Source organism: Dama dama, chromosome 17 (assembly GCF_033118175.1).
Source record: "Dama dama isolate Ldn47 chromosome 17, ASM3311817v1, whole genome shotgun sequence".
NCBI lineage: Eukaryota > Metazoa > Chordata > Mammalia > Artiodactyla > Cervidae > Dama > Dama dama.
In genome coordinates, this window is record NC_083697.1 from 12,094,980 (window position 1) to 12,119,551 (window position 24,572).

The 24,572-nt window shown below is 42.4% G+C and overlaps 1 protein-coding gene across 10 annotated transcripts in view; it reads left to right on the forward strand.

Annotated features, from left to right (window-relative positions):
- Nucleotides 1–417: 417 nt before the first annotated feature.
- Nucleotides 418–24,572, forward strand: part of PRDM5 (PR/SET domain 5) — a 268,633-nt gene continuing 244,478 nt past the window's right edge. For 5 of the 10 annotated variants that reach the window (XM_061164108.1, XM_061164113.1, XM_061164112.1 and 2 more), the window contains exon 1: nt 419–675. In XM_061164108.1, coding sequence (XP_061020091.1) covers nt 583–675 — 93 coding nt within the window. In that variant the 5' untranslated portion in view covers nt 419–582. Of the gene's footprint in view, nt 676–1,093; nt 1,118–1,387; nt 1,459–24,572 lie in introns of those variants that run through there. The other 5 variants (XM_061164115.1, XM_061164114.1, XM_061164109.1 and 2 more) reach the window with 4 other exon arrangements.

Sequence of the window (24,572 nt, forward strand, 5' to 3'; positions counted from 1 at the left end):
AATAAGCATGAAGTAAAGCAAAGATGCGGGCCTCACAAGTAAAAAGGCTGAAGTTTCCTAGACCTCAGGTACTGCTCTCAGTAGTCAGGCAGTAAGTGCGCTTTCGGTCTGAAACTTGTACAGTTGTTTTGGGGGATGGCCCCGGCTCTGTCAAGACCCATTCAGTTTTGCCTCTGAAGAGTGTAAGATCCCTTGACTGGGAGCCCTAGTTCACAGTCAAACCCCAGGGGCGGAGAAGGGCGGGCACGTCGCGCCGCCGGGCGCAGCGCGCGGGCGGGCGGGTCGGCTCCCCGGCCTCCGGGTTCGAGGCTCCGCGCCGGGCGCGGGTGCGGGCCGCTAACTTCGGGCCAATCAGCGCGCGGCGTCCTCGCGCCCCCGCGCCCGCCGTGGCCTCCGCCGCTCGCGGCCCAGCCGGACCCGGGACGAGGAGGCGCCGCGCCGCGGGGGATCCTGGAGTCGGAGGGAGGTGGGGATTCTGCGAGGGAGGCTCCATTTCCTCCTCGCCCGCCGGCCTCTTCCCGCCGCCCCGGCACCCCAAGTCCCCGGGGCCGGCGCTGAGGGCGGCGGCGGCGCGGCGGGAACATGCTGGGCATGTACGTGCCGGACAGGTTCTCCCTGAAGTCCTCCCGCGTTCAGGACGGCATGGGGCTCTACACGGCCCGCCGCGTGAGGAAGGTGGGTGACCCGCGGCGGCCTGCGCGCCCCCGCTCCCGCCGCCCCGCGCGCCGCCTCTCTTCGGGAGCCCCGCGGGGAGCCGGGGCGGCTTCCGAGTCCCGCTCCTCCCGAGCCGGCGCCGCCACGTAGGTGCGCCCTGCGGCAAGATGTCTTTCCTCCGCCGCAGGAAGTGAGGCGGGATGCTGCCTCCCACCGCCGCGGCCCGGCGGGGGCTGTGTCCTGGCGCTGGCAGAGGCGCGCGCGGGCGGCTGTCGTCCGGGCGCGCACGGAGCCCCGCCGCCGCTTTCTTGCTTCAGGATGTGGAAATGTGACCAGAAGCGCCCCGCTTTCCCGGTGGGCATGGATGGGGGTGGGGGCGCCGCCCACAGCGCCGCGTTCCCGCAGGCCTCAGCATCTCCTTCTGGCATCCAGCAGTTCTTCCCCTCTTTTCAGAATGTGCAGTGTGAGTTCTGGGAGGGGCCGTCTAGATAAGGTTTGACTCTCGGCCCTTTTCTCTCAGTTTTTCTGGATTTTTCCTCCCTGTCTCCATCCAGAAGTTTAGAGACACGTGAGTAGGACCGGCACAAGCCGGTGGCTGTCAGGGAATGGCCTGGAAGTGCTGGAGGATGAAAGCAAACGCTTAGGAGAGATTAGGGGAAAATGCCAAGGCTTTGTATCTGGTGAGAGTGTGTTCCAGCCGCCATTCCGGAGGATGGATGATAGCACAAACCGTGGAGGCGGCGCTCACGTATGCAGGACAGTGAGAGCCAGCGTTTACTGAGCAGCTACTTGGTGCTGGGGCCCGTACGTGCTATTTTATCTCTGTGGGTAGCTTCGCTGGAGTAAAACTCCTGCGAGAACAGTCTTAATCTGCGTGCAGGAGGGAAGAAAACAGAAGGACTTGGAGGTTAAATTTCCTGCTGAGTTAGTGAGTTAGGCTGCAAACCCCTTGCTTCTTGATCCAAAGCCCAAGTTGTTTTCAGGTCTTTTTCCGCCATCTTCCCAGCACCCGTCACCCCAACTCTGTTAGGGGTGAGGTTTGGGGGAGAGCAGGTTTGTTCCGTGAAGGTGGGCTAACAGGAGCTTCTCAAGATGCACCTGAGAGACAGGGATGCCTTTCATTTGAGAATGAGTTTTTCTCACCCCCTCACCTAAGGAGCGGGAGAAGGGAGGCGCACAGCTGCTTCAGAAGGCCTTCACTGACAGCAGGGGATGAGCAACACCCAGGGTAAAGCTGGGAGTGATAGACCCCCTATTTACTCTTTTAAATAGGAGACTGGGGAGAATGCTCCAAGGTGAAAAGCAGGTATCAACACTTATCTGGGTGTTTTTGCCCAAACAGTAAACTTCTGCTCTTTCACGGCAGAAGTTGAGATTCTGCTTTTAATTTTCTCACAAGACATGAAAATTCCCAAGTGGCTTTTTCATGAAGGTCTCAGGACTGAATGTAAGCACTTAAAAAGCACAGTTCTTAAACATTGGTTTAATGGTGGTGGTTTAGCTGCTAAGTCGTGTCCGACTCTTGGGACCCCAGGAATCTAGTAATATACTAAAATTGTAGAAATATTACACTTACTAAATTATCCTTATTTTGCCTTACTAAGATTTCTAGAAAGAGCTGGCTGATACATGTTCTTTTGATATTTTTATTCCAAATTATTTTTCCCAGAATTATTTGGAAGTTTTAAATTATTTTGTGGTGTAGAGTGAACAGCTTCCAAAATTATATATTTCTGCATTTTATTACCGCAGTACTTACAGATACTATGTTTTCTTGGTTTGTGTAAGTTCAACATGTAAAACACATGGTTTCATCTAGGTCATAACTAGAATTCTTAACCTGTATTTCAAGTGAATCTGCAGATATTTGCAATAAGTTCAAATCATATACTGTTAGTGACAAAGTTTAGTTGTGATCACAAGATACTCAGTCATAAGGTAATTGATCATGGGTACGTTCACTGATGCCAGAAATGACCTTTTAGGTTTCAGCTCCTTTGCCTTGCAAAAACAGGTCTAAAGCTGAAGCTGAATGGCAGATTTTAGCTGTGCTATGAAGCTAAAGCTGAATATCAGTGCATCCCTTACCTGTTTGCATATAGTTTCCTGATGCTTAAGTACTTTTCAGGTAACCTTGTACTAGGTTCAACTCTGGTCTTTAATAAAAGGATCTGAGGAAAAAATATTTTAGCAGCTGTATTAAGGATCTTAGAAGTCTTTTGTTCTTTCTGAACAAATTTTGGAATCTCATTTTAGGTTTTTAAGTGGGAAGTTACAGATGTTTTAGTAAACTTTTATAACATGTATGCTTGAATGTTATTATTGCCAAATTCAGACTTAAATTGAAGAAAGTACGGAAAACCACTAGACCATTCAGGTATGACCTAAATCAGACCTCATATGATTATACAGTGGAAGTGAAAAATAGATTCAAGGGATTAGATCTGATAGAGTGCCTGAAGAACTATGGATAGAGGTACATGACATTGTACAGGAGACAGGAATCATAGACTATCCCCAAGAAAAAGAAATGCGAAAAACCAAAATGGCTGTCTGCGGAGACCTTACAAGTAGCTTTGAAAACAAGAGAAGCCAAAAGCAAAGGAGAAAAGGAAAGATATACCCATTTGAATGCAGAGTTCCAAAGAATAGCAAGGCGAGATGAGAAAGCCTTCCTCAGTGATCAGTGCAAAGAAATAGAGGAAAATAATAGAATGGGAAAGACTAGCGATCTCTTCAGGAAAATTTGAGATACCATGGGAATATTTCATGCAAAGATGGGCTCAATAAAGGACAGAAATGGTAGGGACCTAACAGAAGCAGAAGATATCAAGAAGAGGTGGCAAGAATACACAGAAGAACTGTACAAAAAAGATCTTCATGCCCCAGATAATGATGATGGTGTGATCACTCACCTAGAGCCAGACATCCTGGAATGTGAAGTTGAGCGGGCCTTAGGAAGCATCACTATGAACAAAGCTAGTGGAGGTGATGGAATTCCAGTTGCGCTATTTGAAATCCTAAAAGTTGATGCCATACACTCAGTATGCCAGCAAATTTGGAAAATGCAGCAGTGGCCTCAGGACTGGAAAAGGTCAATTTTTGTTCCAATGCCAAAGAATGCTCAAACTACCACACAATTGCACTCATCTTACATGCTAGTAAAGTAATGCTCAATATTCTCCAATCCAGGCTTCAGCAATACGTGAACTGTGAACTTCAAGATGTTCAAACTGGTTTTAGAAAAGGCAGGGGAACCAGAGGTCAAATTGCCAACATCCATTGGATCATTGAAAAAGCAAGAGAATTCCAGAAAAACATCTATTTCTGCTTTATTGACTATGCCAAAGCCTTTGACTGTGTGGATCACCACAAACTGTGGAACATTCTTCAAGGGATTGGAATACCAGACTACCTGACCTGGCTCTTGAGAAATCTGTATGCAGGCCAGGAAGCAACAGTTAGAACTGGACATGGAGCAACAGACTGGTACCAAATAGGGAAAGGAGTATGTCAAGGCTGTGTATTGTCACCCTGATTATTTAACTAATATTCAGAATACATCATAAGAAACACTGGGCTTGAGGAAGCACAAGCTGGAATCACGAGATATATTGCCAGGAGAAATATCAATAACCTCACATATGCAGATGACACCACCCTTATGGGAGAAAGTGAAGAAGACTTAAAGAGCCTCTTGATGAAAGTGAAAGAGGAGAGTGAAAAAGTTGGCTTAAAGCCCAACATTCAGAAAACTAAGATCATGGCATCCAGTCCCATCACTTCATGGCAAATAGATGGGGAAACAGTGGAAACAGTAACAGGCTTTTATTTTCTTGGGCTCCAAAATCACTGCAGATGGTGACTGCAGCCATGAAATTAAAAGATGCTTTCTCCTTGGATCAAAAGCTATAACCAACCTAGACAGCATATTCAAAAGCAGAGACATTCCTTTGCCAACAAAGGTCCATCTAGTCAAGGCTATGGTTTTGCCAGCAGTCATGTATGGATGTGAGACTTGGACTCTAAAGAAAGCTGAGCGCTGAAGAATTGATGCTTTTGAACTGTTGTATTGGAGAAGGCTCTTGAGAGTCCCTTGAACTGCAAGGAGATCCAACCAGTCCATCCTAAAGGAAGTCAGTCCTGAATATTCATTGGAAGGACTAATGTTGAAGCTGAAACTCCAATACTTTGGCCACCTGATACAAGAACTGACTCATTTGAAAAGACCCTAATGCTGGGGAAGATTGAAGGCCGGAGGAGAAGGGGATTCCAGAGGATGAGGTGGTTCGATGGCATCACCAACTCACTGGACATGAGTTTGAGTAAACTCCTGGAGTTGGTGATGGACAGGGAGGCCTGGTGTGCTGCAGTCCATGGGGTCACAAAGAGTCAGACACGACTGAGTGACTGAACTGAACTAATTCTTGCATGATAATTATTTTTTAAAAAATTGCAGTTTAAGTCATATGTTGACTTCAGAGAATCTTATTGTAGACCTGTACTGATCTTGGGGGATTTTGCTAGACTTTCTATTCGCAGTGCATCCATCATACTGATCTGGAATTCCCTTACCAATTGGATCCTTTGATCCTTTTCTAGACCCATCCATTTTTGTGTGGTGTTTCCTAGAGTGGGGGGGTCTCTGCAGCCAAGTCACCTAATACACTGGTTCCACCTTTGTTCTCTGGGTTTTTCCTTGGCAGTTGTCTTGTTTTTGTAGGCTTGGTACTGCTGCTGTTGCTGTCTGCACCACACCCCCCCCCCCCACCTTTTTTTTTGTTTGTTTTTGCTATAAAGTCTATGAAATGACAAGAAGAAGAAGAAATGGAAGGAACTTCTTTTTCTTTTTTGGCCATTATGGATGCCCTTTCCTTTTCTTGTTGTTTATTCGCTAGGTCGTGTCCCCTTGTTTTGCCACCCCATGGACAGAGTAGCCTACCAGGCTACTCTGTCCATGGGATTTCCCAGGCAAGAGTACTGCCATTTCCTTCTCCAGAAGATCTTCCAGACCTGGGGATTGAACCTGTGTCTCTTGCTTGGCAAACATATTTTTTACTATTGAGCCACCTGGATAGCCCCTTTTCTTACCATCATGGAAATTAGAGATTGAATGAAGAGAGGGTCATTTGTTAGATATTTCTATGTGAGCCATTATTGCTATTGAGAGAAGGAATGGATTTGAGTCTGTTGGAAAGTCCTAGAGTAGAAAAAAGCAGACAGAGTTCATTCACACTTGTACTCGTTGCAGTTTGCTAATGAAAAGTATAATAAGAAAAAGTAAATTTAACACTTTAGCTTGCCAGACCCTGTTCTAAGTGCTTGTTAAGTGTTAATCTCATGAACAGTTTGATGTTGCAAAAAAGATGTAAAATTCTAAGTTACTATGCAGATTAAAGTTAATGTTAGGTATTCCAAGCCAATACAGTAAACATATGATAAAAAGTTATGTAAACAGCTCACTGTAATGCATTTTTTGTATCATGACTATATTTTCCATTGCCAGATTATGTGATTAACCAAAGAGTGGTGTGTTTGATTTTGTGTTTGAACTCAGAAAGTGGAAAGGTGAGTAATAAGATTCCTCTGTGCTTTCAGGTTCTATGACTTTATCAGAGGGTTAGGGTGGCAGATATGCCACTGCCAGTCTTTGCTTCCTCGGGGTTTGCTGCAGGCTGTTGGTTTTCCTGTCTTCCCTTCTGATTCTTAGTCATTGAATCTTTCAGTTGTGGCAGGCACTGTCCTAGGTCTTGGGGATATATAGGTTGGCAAAAAAGGCAAGGTCTTTGTTCACATGGAGCTTGTTTTCTTGTGTGGGAAGAGAGGCAGTAATCAGGTACAGAAGGGGAAGTTTCCAAAATAATTACAGCATGTGTTAAATGAAAGCCAAAAACAGGATGACACATTAGGGAGTGAATAGAGGTGGAGCCCTGTACTTTAGGCATGCTGGCAGGGAAGACCTCTCAGAGGAGGTGACATCTGCATGAAACATGAAGGAGCTGAGCTAGTTAGAAGAATGTGCAGGGAAATATGCCAGTGAGTCTGAACTAGGGTCGAACTGAGGATAAAGGAAATTGTTTGGCTTCGAGGTATAGTTTAGAGATTAAAATAAAGCAAAACCAACTAGAATCTTCCAATGAGTTGAATGAGGCCCGTCATTGAAGGAGAATCTAGGATGACTCAGTTTTTGGCCTGACCAGTTGGTGCCAACTTGCCTTGGTGCCGTTTGCTCTCATGTGAAGTCTACTATGTTGGAAATGGTACTTCCAGTTGTAGAATATGTTGGTAAAAGTACATCAAAAGCAACCAACCCTGGCTAAGCATCAAATAGAAATAGGACAGTGCACTAAACACTATTGATAAAAAGAGTTTCTTTTTCCATACTCTGGGACTTACAGCCTTGTTGGGAAAAGGGAAATACAGAATTTTAAAAAATACATTTTTTGTGTATCACATGTCCAAATTTACATGGTGTGTATGGATTGATTTTGCTGGGCACTGCTTTAGGGAACAGAATTACAGCAATTTTTAGTCTGGGCAAGGAGAATGGAGCTGGAGGAATCATGCTTCCTGACTTCAGGTTATACTACAAAGCGACAGTCATCAAGACAGTGTGGTACTGGCACAAAAACAGACCAATGGAACAAGGTAGAAAGCCCAGGAATAAACCCATGCACCTATGGGTACCTTATTTTTGACAAAGGAGACAAGAATATACAATGGGGCAAAGACAGCCTCTTCAATAAATGGTACTGGGAAAACTGGACAGCTACATGTAAAAGAATGAAATCAGAACACTTCCTAACACCATGCTTTTGCTGCTGCTAAGTTGCTTCAGTCGTGTCCGACTCTGTGTGTCCCCATAGATGGCAGCCCACCAGGCTCCTCCATCCCTGGGATTTTCCAGGCAAGAGTATTGGAGTGGGGTGCCATTTCCTTTTCCTTCTAACACCATACACAAAGATAAAATGGATTAAGGACCTAAATGTATGACCAGAAACTATAAAATTCTTAGAGGAAAACGTAGGTAGAACACTCAATGACATAAAGCAAGATCCTCTATGACCCACTTCCGAGAGTAATGGAAATAAAAACAAAAGTAAACAAGTGGGATCTGATTAAAAGCTTTTGCACAGCAAATGAAACTATAAGCAAGGTGAAAAGACAACCCTCAGAATGGGAGAACATAATAGCAAATGAAACAACTGACAAAGGTTTAATTTCCAAAATATACAAGCAACTCATACAACTCAATACCAGAAAAACAAACAACCCAATCAAAAAGTGGGAGAAAAATCTAAATAGACATTTCTGCAAAGAAGACATACAGATGGCTAAAAACACATGGAAAGAAGCTCAACATCATGCATTATTGGAGAAATGCAAATCAAAACTACAATGAGATATCACCTCACACTGGTCAGAATGGCCCTCATCAAAAAGTCTGCAAACAATAAATGCTGGAAAGGGTGTGGGGAAAAGGGAACACTCTTGCACTGTTGGTGGGAATGTAAATTGATAACAGCCACTATGGAAGATGGTATGGAGATTCCTTAAAAACTAAGAATAAAACCACCATATGACCCAGCAATCCCTCTCCTAGGCATATACCCTGAGGAAACCAAAATTGGAAGAGACGCATGTATCCCATTGTTCATTGCAGCACTGTTTACAATAGCTAGAACAGGGAAGCAACCTAGATGTTCATCAGCAGATGAATGGATAAAGAGGTTGTGGTACATATACACAATGGAATATTACTCAGCCACGAAAGGAAACTCATTTGAGTCAGTTCTAATGAGGTGGATGAACATAGAGCCTATTGTACAGAGTGAAGTGTGTCAGAAAGAAAGATAAATACCATATTCTAGCACATACATGCAGAATCTAGAAAAAATGGTACTGAGAATTTACAGGGCAATAGTAGAGAAACATACATAGGGAATAGACTTATGGACATGGTGAGAGGGGAGGAGAGGGTGAGATGTATGGAAAGAGTAACACGGAAACTTCCACTACCATATGTAAAATAGATAGCGAACAGGAATTTGCTGTGTGGCTCAGGAAACAAACAGGGTCTCTGTATCAACCTAGAGGGGTGAGATGGGGAGGGAGACGGGAGGGAGTTTCAAAAGGGAGGGGACATGTGTATACCTATGGCTGATTCATGTTGAGGTTTGACAGCAAATAACATTCTGTAAAGCAGTTATCCTTTAATAAAAAATAAATTAATTAAAAAGAAAAGTAGTTAAGAGGGAGAAACCCCAGTGGTCGTTATAGTAAGTCATCAGAAAGTGCTGGGGGAATCAAAGAAAGGCCTTATGGAGTTGAATTAATGAGGTCACATTATTATTGTATTTTTATTAAGCACTTTAAGTTTGGCTGTGTTAGTACGTTTTACTCTTCTCTCAACCCTGTGAAGTATAAATTGTTACTGTACCCATTCTCAGATAAAGAAATTAAGGCAAAAAGTGGTTGGCCAGTGTGACTTGTTAAGTATTGGCTGGGAGACAGAGTAAATGGTGGATCCATGATAGTAATTTCAGTGAGTCTGACCCGATTTGGTGCTCTTAATCAGTTTGGAGTTGAATGATTTGTAGGTAGAATTACTGAAAATAAAACTGAAACAGTTCTTTAAAGGCTAGACCTCGTGACATACCTTATTTCAGACCGAGGAAGTTAAACATCTCCACTGAAGCGTCACCTTGTACCTTGGAGCCTGTGGGCCCACCTGGGACTGTCACACACAATCACACATTTTGAATTCTGCTTGTTTTTTTGTTTACTATGCACTTGCGTTGTTATTTTATTGTGTAACAGTCTTCAAGGGTTTACTATTATCCCCAGTGTATTGATTACATATTTCCTCAATGATCATTTCTTGTCAAAATTTTCAGTTGTCCTAATGTAGACTTAAATTTTTTTTTTCTCCTTTCCGATTCCTTCTTCATTAGCAGGCTAAAGCCTGCCTGGCCTTATCTTCTGACATGTAGTTGTTTTCCTTTATATGTAGAAGCCCATTAACTTGCATGCCCTTAGCATAGCTGATTTGTATTTCTAAAAAGAACTAAAGACTGAAAGGAAAGCTGAAGACAAGCAGAAAAAGAAAATAACCAAATACAAATGAAGTGAGTATAGTATCTTTCTCATATTTTGGGCCCCTAATTCCGGTAAAAGCAGTTAAGAGCACTGATGAGGCTGAGGTCTCCTTAACGTGGAACACACGAGCTGCAGCGAGTTGCCCCCCTGGAATAGCTCAGTTCCTGGCTTCCGTCCCTCTCATCACTGCTCTTTTGCCTGAGGGGTTCCTGAGTGGCATCCCGTGCCCGTGAACCCGGGGGCAGTCCCCCAACTTCCTCCTGAAATAAGGTATGTCCCGAGGTCTGATCTTTAAAGGACTGTCATTAATTCTACCTACAAATCATTCAACTCCAAACTGGTTAAGAGCACCAAATCGGGTCAGACTCACTGACATTAGTATCATGGGTCCACCATTTACTCTGTCACCCAGGCAATACTTAACGAGTCACACTGGCCAGCTGCTTTTTGCCTCAATTTCTTCATCTGAGAATGGGTCCAGTAACAATATCTACTTCATGGGGTTGAGAGAAGAGTGAAGCGTACTAACACAGGTAAACTTCGCTCTTCCACAGGTGGACCTGCATCCGTTTTGGTAGCACTGAGGTACAGTGTTAGTTTCCTTCTGCTACTGTGGCAGATTATCTGGCTTAAAACAAGAGAAATTTATTCTTTTCTGTTCTGGAGAGTATAAATCTAAAATGGGCGGTCAGGCCTGGTTCCTTCTGGAGGCTCCAAAGAGAGTTTACTTCCTTGAATTTTGCAGTTTTCTTAAGACTACACGGGCTTCCTAGATGGCTCAGTGGTAGAGAATCCCACCTGCCAGTGCAGGAGACATGGGTTCGATCCCTGGGTTGGGAAGATCCCCTGGAGAAGGAAATGGCAACCCACTCCAGTATTCTTGCCTGGGGAATTCCATGGACAGAGGAGTCTCGCGGGCTACAGTTTCAAAAAGTCAGGTATGCCTGAAGTGGCTTAGCGCACACACACATTATACACTCTGCCATAGCTCCAAAGTGTAGTTCTTGTCTGTTATATGGAACGTTTTGCAGTGAATTATCCCTCAACTACTGGTCCCAATGAAATGTCCACATTGCACATCTACCATATTGATGACTGTTCTGCCTTGTGTTCAGTGTTGATTCTGGCAGAGGTCAACAAGGTTGGCATTCACGCAGTGAAACCCGAGTGAGTGGTTCTCTTATATAGAGGAAGAGAGTGTATGCACATTAGAAGGAGGAGAAAGAATAGATTCTGACCATGCTCTAAGTGATGGTGTTGAGAAGGATGTCAGAGGGAACCCAGCTTGCACATGCTTATCTGACAGATGAGGACGTGAAAGCCGGGGTGAGCTTTGCCTGGAGCCCTGCTGCCTACAGCGGCCTCACAGACTCCTACTCCTCCGCAGGGGCATCTCTCTCAGGCAAAGGCAGGCACCGCGGTTCTCTTTGAGGGCTTTGTAGTGGAGACTTTTGGTAAGGTAAAATCCAGAGAAAAATCTCTGATATTTAAATCTTGAATTTGTGAAAATACAGGACGCTAAAAATAAAAACAGGCAAGTTGTGTAGGGTTAGAAAAACATGGGAAAGGGAAAAACACCCATTATCTCGGTGGTCCCCAAAAGTAAAGTAGTGAAAGCACAGAGGAAAATTCACTTTGCATAAATGTTAATAAACAAGTAGGTTTTGTGTTCTGTTGATCAGCTTAGAAGGTGACTCTCCTGAGGAAGTCATAAGGGGTCTTTGTGCCCCAGCTAAAATTCTGCCGATGGACGTTTGTTTATGGTTCCTGGTGGCTGGTGAAAGCTAACCTGGAAACATAATCAGAGGGAAGATTGTCACCATTGATGCCTGCCATATGTGCTATCTCTTTTCTGTGTTCACATATTCACCCTCTACAAGTGACTCAGTGAAGTTTTGTATTTCTTGGTGTTATTACAGATTCAGATGTTGGTTGGTTTTTGTGATTGTAACAGCTTCAGTTAATTCTTTTAGCAAATATTTATTGAGCAACTGCAGTTGTTAGGCTCTGGGCTAGTCGCTAGAGACAAAAGGGTGAGTGCCAGAAGCACTCGATGTGTTCCATGACTTGTATTTAACCCTGCAGTAAGTCTGCACGGTGGCCATTATTATCCTTGTTTTACAGATTAGGAAACTGATTGTGAGGAAGGTTATATCCCAAGAAGGGAATTAATCAGAATCTGAACTCAGATCTTTCCAAATACCTTTTTCATGGAAAAAGACTAAAAATTATTTTTCTGCATACTGATAAAATGCTGTATCCATGCTTGTTTCCATTAGCATAGGCACATATCTATACACACTCTTTCATAAAGTTATTTTACAAAAATGAGAAAAGAGTAAACTCATTTCATCATCTACCATTTCAGCAGTTGCTTATAGAGATACCTCTAAGTAATCTGCTTTGGCTGTAATATTTTTAATAACATATTCTATAAGGGGGATGTGACGTAATTTTCATTTGTTTGGGGCTTGTTTTACACAATTATTCACTAAATGTTTATTGCCAAGATCTGTACCAGCTATTTGTAATGCAGTAGTGAACAAAATAGAAATTCTGGCTCTTGCTTAGCTTGTGTTTTAGTAAGGGGAGCTAGGACAGGAAATTGACAATGAAAAATTACAAACATTTTATACTGTGCTAAAATGTTGAAAGTCCTTCAGAAAAAAAGAAAAAGTAGAGCTGCGTATTGTTGACTTGGCAGTGTGTGTGGGTGTGTGGATGGATGTTATTCTAAATAGGTGATTGGTCCAGGTAATCCGTCCTGAGCAGGGGAAATATGGGCAGTGACTTAAGGGACGGGAAGAAAGGCAGCAGTCAGAGTGAAGGCCCTGAGATGAGACTTGGCTTGCTGTGTTCAGGGGATAAGGAGAGCAGTGAGGCTGGAAGGTCTTGTCGGGGGCTGGGTACTAGGAGAGGAGGCGAGAGAGACCGTGAAGGGCCTTTTGGGCTATTGTGAAGCCGTTGGCTCTACTTTGAGTGGAATAGGAAGCCACGGCAGGGTTTTAGGCCAAGGAGGGACGTGATCTGACTTGAGTTTATCAAGGGTCGCTTTGACTGCTGTGTTGAGAATAGTTAACCTCAGAGTAAACTGGGAGACTTGCTAGGATTCTTCTGCAGTAATCCATGTGAGAGGTGACGGTGGTTTAGACCAAGATGCTGGCGATGTTGGAAGTGTAGTTTGGAAACAGAATGTGCTGATGAGATAAGTGAAAGAAAGGTAAGGATCAAAGATGATTCCAAGGATTTTAGCCTGAGAAATTGGGAGGATTGGATTGTCAGCCAGCAACTGAGAAGGGGAAGATTTTGGTGCAGCAGATTTGAAGGGGGGAGATCTGAAATTTGGTTTAAGACATGTTGATTTTGACAAGTTTATTAGATAACAGATACCAAAAAGGCAGTGATATAACTGCTGTTGTACCAGTGGTTCCTCCTTCCCATCCTTTAGACATCATTTTTGTCTGTTTTGTGTGTCATAGACCTTACAGTACACTTTTACTCTTTTCCCTTTATACCACCAATTATCTTTTAGAGCCATTAAAAAATAAGATTGTGTTATTTACCTTTATTTTGGTTTCTGGAGCTCATCATTTCTTTGTTGTTAATTACATTTTTGTGTGGTATCATATTCCTTATGTGAGAACCATATCCTTTGAACATTTTTTGTATCACAAGTCTGATGGCAATGAGTTTTCTCAGTTTCCGTTTTCTGAAAAAAGTATTGCATTTGTGTTTGAAAGATACCCTCTCCAGATTGATAGGTTTTTTTCTTTTTCATTATATTAAAGATATTACTTGTTCTTTTTTTGACTTAAAACATTTCTGAAAAATTTGCTTTCCAGAGGTTATAACATATAAGTGTTATGTTCTTCACACATTCTCTTTTCCCCCCCTCTGCTTTTAAGATTTTTCTAGTTTTCTTTGACTTTTAGCAGTTTGAATATGATGTGTTTAAAATTTAAAAAAATTGCTTCTTTTATGTGTCGTTTGATATCTTTTATCATTTTTGGAAGATTCTTAGCCATTTTCTCTTCAAATATTACTTCTGGCCTAAACTTCCTTTCTTCTTCTGGGACTCCAATTCCGTGCATGTCAGACCAGTTGATGGTATTGTCTCACAGCTCTTACATGCTTTGTTCTGCTTTATTTTCCTTTTCCCCACTCTGTGTTTCGATTTAATAGGTAATTTCTGTTGCCTTCAAGTGAATCGCTGCTTTTCTCAGTGTGTCAAGTTACCTGGTGATTCTGTCAAAGGCATTCATATTTGCACCATGGTTTTTATTTCTAGCATTTCCACTGGATTCCCTTTTGTAGCTTCCATGTCTTAGTTGAAATCTACTATATTCTTGCATGTTATCTGCCTTTTCTAGTAGATTATTTAACAAATTAATCATAATCACTGTTAAAGTGCTTGTCTGATAGTTCTAATATCTGTCATTTTTGCATCTATTCTGCTGCTTGCTCTGTTTCTTCACTATGGGCTGTATTTTTTCTCCTTGCTTCCTTGTATGGTTTTTTTTTTTTTAAATTGAAGGACAACTGCTTTACAGGATTGTGTCAGCCTCTGCTATGCCGCAGCATGAGTCATGCACAGGTACACACGTCCCCTCCTTCTTGAACCTCCCTCCCGCCTGCTACCTTATTCCACCCCTCTCGGTGGTCACAGAGCCCTGGTCTGAGCTCCTGTGTCACACAGCAAAGTCCCACTGGCTATCTGTTTTACATATGGTAATGTATGTTTCCATGACATTCCTTGTTTTTTAAAATTATTTTAATTGGAGAATAATTATTTTACAGCATTGTGATATTTTTGGCCATACATCAGCATGAATCAGCTATAGATATACATGTGTATACATATGTGTCTACATATACATAGATATACATATATATATATACATAGATATACATGTGTTCCCTTCCCCATCCTGAACCGCCCCTCCTGCCGCTACTTCCCTCCCTACCCTGTCCCTCTAGGTTGTCCCAGAGAACTGGCTTCATGCATTGGACTCTCACTGGTCATCTGTTTTACATATGGTAATGTGTATGTTTCAGTGCTGTTCTCTCAAATCATCCCACCCTCTCCTTCCCACTCATGTGTCCCCAAGCCTGTTCTCTAAGTCTGCACCTCCATTGCTGCCCTGCAAATAGGCTCATCAGTACCATCTTTCTAGATTCCATATATGTGCTTTAATATACGATATTGGGCTTCCTCTTTCTGATTTACTTCACTCTGTATGATAGACTTTAGGTTCATCCACCTCACTAGAACTGACTCTGATGCATTCATTTTTTGTAGCTGAGTGATATTCCATTGTATATATGTACCACAAATTCTGTATCCATTCATCTGTTGGTGGACATCGAGGTTGCATCTGTGTCCTCAGTTCAGTCCAGTCGCTTGGTCATGTCTGACCCTTTGTGACCTCCTGGACTGCAGCACGCCAGGCCTCCCTGTCCATCACCAACTCCCAGAGCTTACTCAGACTCATGTCCATCGAGTTGGTGATGCCATCCAACCATCTCATCCTCTGTCATCCCCTTCTCCTCCTGCTCTCAATCTTTCCCAGCACAAGGGTCCTTTCCAATGAGTCAGTTCTTTGCATCAGGTGGCCAAAGTATTGGAGCTTCAGCTTCAGCATCAGTCCTTCCAGTGAACATTCAGGACTGATTTCCTCTAAGATTGACTGGTTTGATCTCCTTGTAGTCCAAGGGACTCTCAAGAGCCCTTCCTATGTCCTAGGCATTGTAAAAAGAACTGCAGTGAACACTGGGCTACATGTGTCTCTTTCTGTTACAGTTTTCTCAGCATGTATGCCCAGCAGTGGGATTGTTGGGTCGTAGGGTAGTTCTGTTCCTAGTTTTTTAAGGGATCTCCATACTGTTCTCCATAGTGGCTGTATCAGTTTGCATTCCCACCAACAGTGCAAGAGGGTACCCTTTTCTCCACATCCTTGCCAGCATTTATTGTTTGTAGATTTTTGATAATGGTCATTCTGACAGTGAGGTGATAACCTCATTGTAGTTTTGATTTGCATTTCTCTAATAGTGATGTTGAGCATCTTTCCATGTGTTTCTTGGCCATCTATATGTCTTCTTTGGGGAAATGTCTGTTTAGGTCTTCTGCCCATTCTTTGATTGAGTTGTTTGTTTTTCTGGTATTGAGTTGCATGAGCTGCTTGTATATTTTGGAAATTAATCCTTTGTTATTGTTTCACTTGCAATTATTTTCTCCCATTCTGAGGGTTGTCTTTTAATCTTGTTTTTTGTTTCCTTTGCTGTGCAAAGCTTTTAATTTTAATTAACTCCCATTTATTTACTTTTGTTTTTCTTTCCATTATTCTAGGAGGTGGGTCAAGAAGTATCTTGCTGTGATGTATATCAAAAAGTGTACCGCTTATGTTTTCCTCTAAGAGCTTTATGGTTCCCGGCCTTACATTTAAATCTTTAGTCCATTTTGAATTTATTTTTGTATGTGGTGTTAGGCAGTGCTCTACTTTCTTTCTTTTACATGTAGCTGTCCAAAAATCCTAGCATTGCCTACTGAAGAGGCTGTCTTTTCTCCACTGTATATTCTTGCCTCCTTTGTCAAAGTTAAGGTGCCCATAAGTGTGTGGGTTTATCTCTCGGTTTTCTGCCTTGTTCTGTCTGTCTGTATTTCTGTCCTTGTGCCAGTACCACACTGCCTTAGTGACTGTAGCTTTGTAGGACAGTCTGAAGTCAGGAAGGCTGATTCCTCCAGCTCCATGCTTTTTCAAGACTGCTTTGGCTGTTCAGGATCTTTGGTGTTTCCATATAAATTGTGAAATTGTTTTGTTCTTGTTCTGTGAAAAATACCATTGGTAGTTTAATAGGGATTCCTTTGAATCTGTAGATTACTTTGGGTAGTATAGTCATTTTCACAATATTGATTGTTCCAATCCAAAAATGTTATATCTCTCCATCTGTTTATGTCATCTTTGATTTCTTTCATCAGTTTTTTTTTTAATAGTTTTCTGCATACTGGTCTTTTGTCTCTCTAGGTAGGTTAATCCATGGGTGTTTTATTCTTTTCATTTCAGTGGTGAAGGGGATTGTTTCCTTAACTTCTCCTTCTCATTTTTCATTATTAGTGTATAGGAGTGCAAGGGATTTCTGTATGGTAATTTTATATCCTGTGGCTTTACTATATTCATTGATTAGCTCTAGTAATTTCTGGTGGAATCCTTAGGGTTTTCTATGTGTAGTATCATGTTCCCTGCATCTAGCAAGGATTTTTCTTCTTCTTTTCTGATCTGAATTCCTTTTATTTCTTTTTTCTTCTGATTGTTGTGGCTAGAACTTTCAAAATTATGTTGAATAATAGTGGCAAGAGTGGGCACCCTTGTCTTGTTCCTGATCGTAGAGGAAATGCTTTCCGTTTTCAACATTGAGAATAATATTGGTTGTGGGTTTGTTGTATGTGGCTTTTATTATTTTGAGGTGGGTTCCTTCTATGTGTATTTTCTGGAGAATTTTTTAAAAATCATAAATGGGTGTTGAATTTTGTCAAAAGCTTTTTCTGCATCTACTGGATGATCGTATGGTTTTTATCTTTCAGTTTGTTGATATGGTGTATCACATTGATTGATTTGCATACACTGAAGAATCCTTGCATCCCTGAGATAAATCCCACTTGATCGTGGTGTATGGTCCTTTTAATGTGTTGTTGGAGTCTGCTGGAATTTTGTTGAGGATTTTGCTTCCTTGTATGTTCTTAATTTTTTTTTTGAATGCCAGTATAATGTGAAACAATCAGGAGTGTCGTAAGTAGTATTTATGCTTTTGTTTTGTCCGGTTCTTAGTGGGGGAGTTTGGCTCAGTCTGGGTGGGAGGTAAGGTGGGTTTGCGCTATGTTGTTTCTGTTTCTCTCACTGAACCACAGGCTGCAGGTTCCTCTGGAATTGCCTTGTGGTTCGGGTGGTGCTGCAGGTTTTTCTTGGTGTCTGTAGCTGCCTCCGTTTTCTTCTGTCCCGAGTGCCTGCACCATAGAGGGGTCCTCTCACCCAGCGGCACGCTCTGCCCTTCCCCTGTAGTAGACTGCTGTTTTGTTACTTGAGGTCTCTGTTCTCTGTCTTGGTTCGGCCTCACTCTTATCTAGGGTTGGTTTATCAGCCTGAGCTCTGGGAGTTGAATTTCCATAGCATTCCTCTCTCTCTTTCCCATGAGAGCTGAACGTTTGTCTTGCATCAGTGGTTGATGTTTTGTGGGAGAGTGCTTCCTGTCCCTCACCTGATGGGAGGAGTCCTTTGAGGGTTGTGGTACAGGTTCCTGAGCCTCCTGCCCTCCTTTAGTGGCCGTGGATCTTTCCTTGTGTCTTGGAGGTGACAGAGTTTGCTGCTTTCCTTCTTACAGGGCAGAAAGGTCAGGGTGGGAGATAGAGGGTGCAGCATGTTTTGCAGCAGCTGCTGTTCTCTTAGATGCCTGCACCACTGAACGTGTCTCTGTCCTCCTTTCTGTCCCCCGGCTTCCCTTATATGGGGATGTCCTTGGAAGGCAGTCTGTAAGTGTGAGCTCCCCTTGGATCTGGGGCTGCTGGCAGTTCTAACATAGGCAAGCTGTTTCACATGCATTCTTAGCAAACTGAAAATGTTAGTTGATGTCTTGCTTGTGTGCTAGTGGGCATCTTCCTCATGATTTGCCATAGATAACCTAGTGCTCTCCTCAAGAAAAGTATTTTATAGTTGATCAACCTTTCTTATTTTAGGGTAGGAGTGAATCCTTGATGAATATTGAACTTGGAAAAATTAAACATTAATGGCATTTCTATATATTCTTATTTACTGTTTTTATTATTTAACAAATCTATCAGTTTTGAAAAATATTTTAAAATCTCCAGCTCAAGTTCTTCTTGAATTTCTCATATTTTTATGCTGCTGGTTTCTTACAGTTCTATGTTCTTCATACATATACTTTATATCATGGCATAATGTTCTGTTTTACTCTGTTTGGTGAGTTCAGCCATTAATTGAGCCTTGTCTGATACACCATTGCCTTTGTTTTCTTTGCTTTTATCTGTATATTTTTGTTTACCCAGTTTAATAAATTTTTTTATTACTTTCTTTTATCTTTTTGTAATCATGTGTAGCTAGGTTATATTTCATAATGCAGATTTATAATCTCTTTATTTAATAAGAGATTTTAAACTTCATATTTAGTGTAATGACTGATATAACTGATTTTTATTCTTGTCATCTTTATGCTCATTACTTTATTGTTATTGTGTTTTAATTTTCCCTATTTTTGCTGTCCAAGTCACTGTTCATCCTTTTCCCTTCTCTTATTAAGTGGTACTCATACCTTTATTTGATGATTTACTTACTCTTCCCCTTTCATAATCAGATGCACGTGACTTTTATTTGATAGCTAGAACTCAGCCATTTTCTCCACAAAACATGATTCTTCCCTGTGGGATGTTCATTTCTGTATTATTTCCCTCTTCTCCTTGCTGTCACCCATTGCTCCCTCCAACCTCTGCCTACTGTACAAGCATGGCGATGCTTTTATCTTCCTGCCTGCCAGTTTTGATGAAATGGTGTGTTACTTAATCTAATTTGTTTAAAAATATATTTTTGTATTGCTTATAAAGTTTCATAGAAAGAACATGTCTGAGTATCATTCTTTTGGTGATGACAGTTGAACAATACTCATAAAACATAACTGTTGTTGAGTAACTAATAATTACCAAAGATCACAATTATACAATATTGAAAAATTTAGAAGAAAATACAATTATTGGAGAGCAGTTGCTCTGCAGTGTTGTGTTGGCCTCTGCCACACGTCACGAATCAGCCCCAGGTACACACATCTCCCTCCCTCTGAGCCCCTCCCGGTTCCCGGCCCACCCGCGCCCTCTGGGTTGTCACAGAACAGAGCGGAGCTGTCTGTGTCACGCAGCGAACTCTCCCTGGCTGCCTGCTTATACACGTGGTAATGTGCACGTTTCTATGCTGTGCTCCCAGTTCGTCTCTGTGTGTCTGTGTCTGCACTCCTGCCTTGCAGACAGTTTCATCAGTACCGTGTTTCTAGATTTCATATGGATGCTGTAATAGACAGTATTTGTGTTGCTCTGACTTCACTTTGTAGAATAGGCTCTAGGTTCATCCACCTTATTAGAACTGACTTGAATGCATTATTTTTTATAACTGAGTAATACTCCGTTGTCTGTAGGCACCACAGATTGCGTATCCATTCATGTGTTGGTGGATATCTGGGTTGCTTCCATATCCTAGCTCTTGTGAGATGTGCTGCAGTGATGTTGGGGTACACGTGTCTCCTTCATTTACGGTTTTTTCGTGGTGGGTGCCCAGGGGTGGGGTTGTTGGATCAGATGGTGGTTCTGTTCCTGGTTTTTTAAGGGGTCTCCGTACTGTCTTCCCTGGTGTCTGTGCCAGTTTACATTCTCAGCAGCAGTGCAAGAGGATTCCCTTTTCCCACAGCCTCTCCAGCATTTATTATTTGTAGATGTTTTAATGACAGCCATTCTGACCAGTGTGAGGTGTAACCTCTTTACCCAGTTAATTATGTTACATTAACTTTGTGTGTTTGCACACCAGCTGTTCATTTTCTTCTGATTTCTGCTGTTTGTTCTGGTTCATTTGTTTAGAGATGTTTTGCAGTTCTTTTTCTCATACCATGTGGATAATTCTCTGTCTGAATCTGTGTGTATCATCAAGTAGCTCTCCTTCCCATCTTACTGTGAAGGATCTCCTGACTGGGTAAGTGATTCCCAGGTTCTTGTGTTTCTCTTTCAGCTTACTCTCCAGAAATATTTAACTAGGCCATTATGTTTTTCAGTTTTAGAAGCATCTTTATTGAGTGCTGCACTTGAATGTCCTTAAATTCTCTTACATAATTGACATATTCCATTTATTTATTTATTTGGCCATGCTTCATGGCCAGTGGGATTTTAGTTCCCCGACCAGGGATTGAACCAAGACCATCAACAGTGACAGCATGGAGTCTTAACCACTGGACCACCAGGAAATTCCAACGTAACTCCCTTTAATTAAAGTACTCTCTCCTACACGTGTTCTGTTTTACAGCATGGGTCTTGTTTTTCCCTTTGCTGTCCGTCATAGGCGGCTGGACCGTTGGCACAGGCCATTTGCCGTGGTGGTTTTACCGGGCTCACGGCTGGCTGTTGGGAGCTCTGGTGTCAGCCCTGCCCCGTGGGCAGAAGGCGCGGCGTTGCCGCGGGCCTGCGGTGGCAGGTGGGCGCTCAGGCCCCTGCTGGCTTTCTGGTCTCCCTGCACGTTGCTGTACTGCAGGGATAGGGCGGACTGTGGGCCGTGGCCCGCCTCCTGTGACTCTCAGCCGCTTTACAGGATCTCCTGGCTCCCAGGCCCCAGCGCTGCCTCTCGTGCCGCTTTCCAGTGAAGCGCTTGGGCTGTCTGGGAGAACAGACACTAGGTCCTGGCACTCCAGTTCTGTGCCAGCACCTAGGGCGTTGCTTGTACAGGTTCCCGTATGTGCCCGTGGAAGCTGCTCTGCTCAGGAGAACAGTGGCCTGGCGCTGCGGTTGCAGGAAAGGTGCTCAGTTCAGGTTGCCGTGTTCAGAGCCGCTTCTCCTTCATGGCTCTCCTGCATTTCCCGTGTCATGCTCCTTTCATAACTGGTGCATTTCATAAAGATGTTTCTGCTTTATCCTGGGCATGAGTGCAGTTCTTTGCCTGATACTTGCTCTGTCAGCTCAGAGTAACAGACAGCTGCAGTCATCTAAACCTCAGAGGTTATGCTCTCTCAGTAACAAGGTGGGCATTTGCTGCTATCAGTTCAGTGGCTCCAGATGTCAGGTGGGCATGTTTGCAATTCTCTTGGGCTTAAAATGGTTGCGTTAGCCCCAGGTATCATGATCTTCTTCCAGATGCCTTGGAAGTAACCAAGGCATTAGGGTGTTTGTTACCTGCCGACTTAGTTCGCATTCAAGAGCTTTTGTGGTAGGTTCATACTATGATTTCTGTTTCCAGGTTGTTAGCGCTCCTCTCTGCCTAAATGGAGAGCTGATAATGTAGTTTTTCTGCCTAGATACATTAGTTCTCTCACAAAGGTCAGTGTTCTAATACTAAGGAGAAAGGAAAAGAAGATTGGATATTTTTCATATTGAACTTTTTAGAAATGCACTTTATTGGTGGCCTACTTGAATTGCAAGAGCACACATATGCACAATAGTTAGCCTTGAAATATAATTATATTCTGAGTGGGGACTCTAGACTCCTTTTGTGAAAAACATTATTTTACATATAAATGATTCAACTGCAGATTGATTCACTTTAGTATAACTTGTTTCATTTATATGTATATGTGTTTTATTTGCTGAACCATTTCAAAGTAAATTACAGACATTATGACCATTCACTCCTCCATATTTCAGCATAAGGACATTTTCCTAAATAGCCATACTATCATTTTTGCATCCAACAAAAATAAGTGATTTCTTAATGTCTTCTAATTTCAGCCCATATTCAAATTACTCTAAGTACCTCCAAAATGTTTTTATAGCTGTTTATTTTTGAACCAGAATTCTCATGGACTACCTCTTATGCTTGGTTGTGTCTATTAAATCTCTCTTTAACAGTCTCTCTCTCTTCCCATTCCCTTAAAAACAAACTAAAACAACAAAAAGTTACTCTCTGAAGAGAGCAGGCTCTTTGTTTGTAGTGTATATCACTATCTGGATTTATCTGATTGTTTTCCCAAGGCACACTATTTAATGTGTTTCTCTGTTGGTGGTGGTGTTCAGGTGCTAAGTCATGTCGACACTTCTGCAATCCCATGAACTGTCCAGGAGACAGGCTCCTCTGTCCATGGGATTCTCTAAGTAAGAATACTGGAGTGGGTTGCCATTTCCTTCTCCGGGGGTTCTTCCCAACCCAGGGATTGAACCCACGTCTCCTGCACTGCATGCAGACTCTTTACCACTGTGCTGCCCGGGAGCCCTATTTGTTTCTTTGTCATCTGTATTTCTTCTAATTTGAGAGTTAGATATGCACTTTAAAACAACAACAACACACTGATGTATATTAAACACTTCTCTCTGCCCTCAGGATGCTTCTTATGTTGGAGGAAGCAATGCAGTCTCGGCAGTGGGAGACAGGAAGGAACATAGAGGAACATAGGCGGCATCTCCCGCTCCCCTCGTACGTGTTTCACCTTCTGCCCCTTCTAGATAGTGGGGTCTCCCCAGGTGCCTGGTGAGAGACAGGACAAGGGCAAGAGGTCTGTGCATGTTCGCTTGCCCTCTGGAGGTGCCTGGAGAGTTTAGCAAACACCCCTGTCACATGTCCCTATGACAGACACTGGGGAATGATGGGCTGGAATGATTTACTTCGTAGTGTTTTAGCAGCAGGCATCTAATACGGTCTTTCTCTTAGTAATACCAACACTGCGTAGATGCAGTTTTTCCATTGTAAAGATGTAACTGGTAATCTGTAGGTTCAAACTGTATGAATACCTATTTTACGGTCATCATTTGAAAATCTTTGCCTGAATCAGTTACATTATTAGGGATTTCAAAACGGGGATTTCACTTGAATGTTCCTCCTCCTTTCATAAATTAGATTCCTCTGTAAAGAAGAGCTTTCCTTCATCGTCTACTGCTGTCTGGTTATCCTGCAGTAGCATTATTGTTGAAAAGAGGAGAACATGCTTAGTTCTTTCTCTTTATTATTTTTTATTGGCTATTATGGCAAATGAGGTGTTTCAAAAATTCTTTTCTTCTCTTCCTGGCAGTCACTATGGACTTAAGAATTTGTTAATGTTTCAATTACACTCTTGTTCTCTTTGATTCTCAAATTGTTCTAAATTTGGCCTGTGGGCACTAGGATTTGAAAGCTGAAAGGAATCTTAGAAATCAGCTAATCCCCCCACAGAGCGACGGAACTAGCTACCTGAATAAGAGTCCACCTCCGCCCGCCTGTGTCAGGGCGGAAATGAGGCTCTGAAGAGAACGGCAAACAGAAGCCAAATAAACAAAGGGAACCGCTTCAGAAGGGACTGGTGCAACAGATTAAAATCCCTCTAGGAAACATTGACTACACCGGAGGAGCCTGTAGATATCGAGAAGCGTAAGCTGGAACGAGGAGCTATCTGAAACTGAGCCGAACCCACACTGACCGCAACAGCTCCAGAGAAACTCCTAGATATAATTTTACTTTTTTCTCTTTTTTTAATTTTTTTTCTTTTTTTCTTTTTTATTTTTTCTCTTTTATTTTCCTTTAAAATCCCCTATTACTCCCCCATTACTCCTTAACTTTCATTTCCATAGACTTTTACGATTTTTTAATTAGGGGGAAAAAAAAAATTTTTTTTTCCTTTTTTTTTTTTCTTTTTCTTTTTTTTTTTTTTCTTTTTTCTTCTTTCCTTTTTCTCTTCTATTTTCTATTTTTCTTTTTCTCTTATTTCTTTTAAAGTCCTCTAGTACTCCTCTACTACTCCTTAATTTTCATTTTCAATACACTATAACCTTACAAAAAAAAAAAAAAAGAAGAGAAGCCCTATTTTTAAACCGAAGATTATTCTCTCCCAATCTTGACTCTCTGTTTTCTACCTCAGAACACCTCTATTTCCTCCTTTCCCCTTCTCTTCCCAATCCAATTCTGTGAATCTTTGTAGGTGACTGGGCTACGGAGAACACTCTGGGAACAGACAGCTGTGTAGATCTGTCTCTCTCCTCTTGAGTCCCCCTTTTTCTCCTCCTGTTCATCTCTATCTCCCTCCTCCCTCTCCTCTTCTTCATGTGACTCTGTGAACCTCTCTGGGTGTCCCTAACGGGGGAGAATCTTTTAGCCATTAACCTAGAA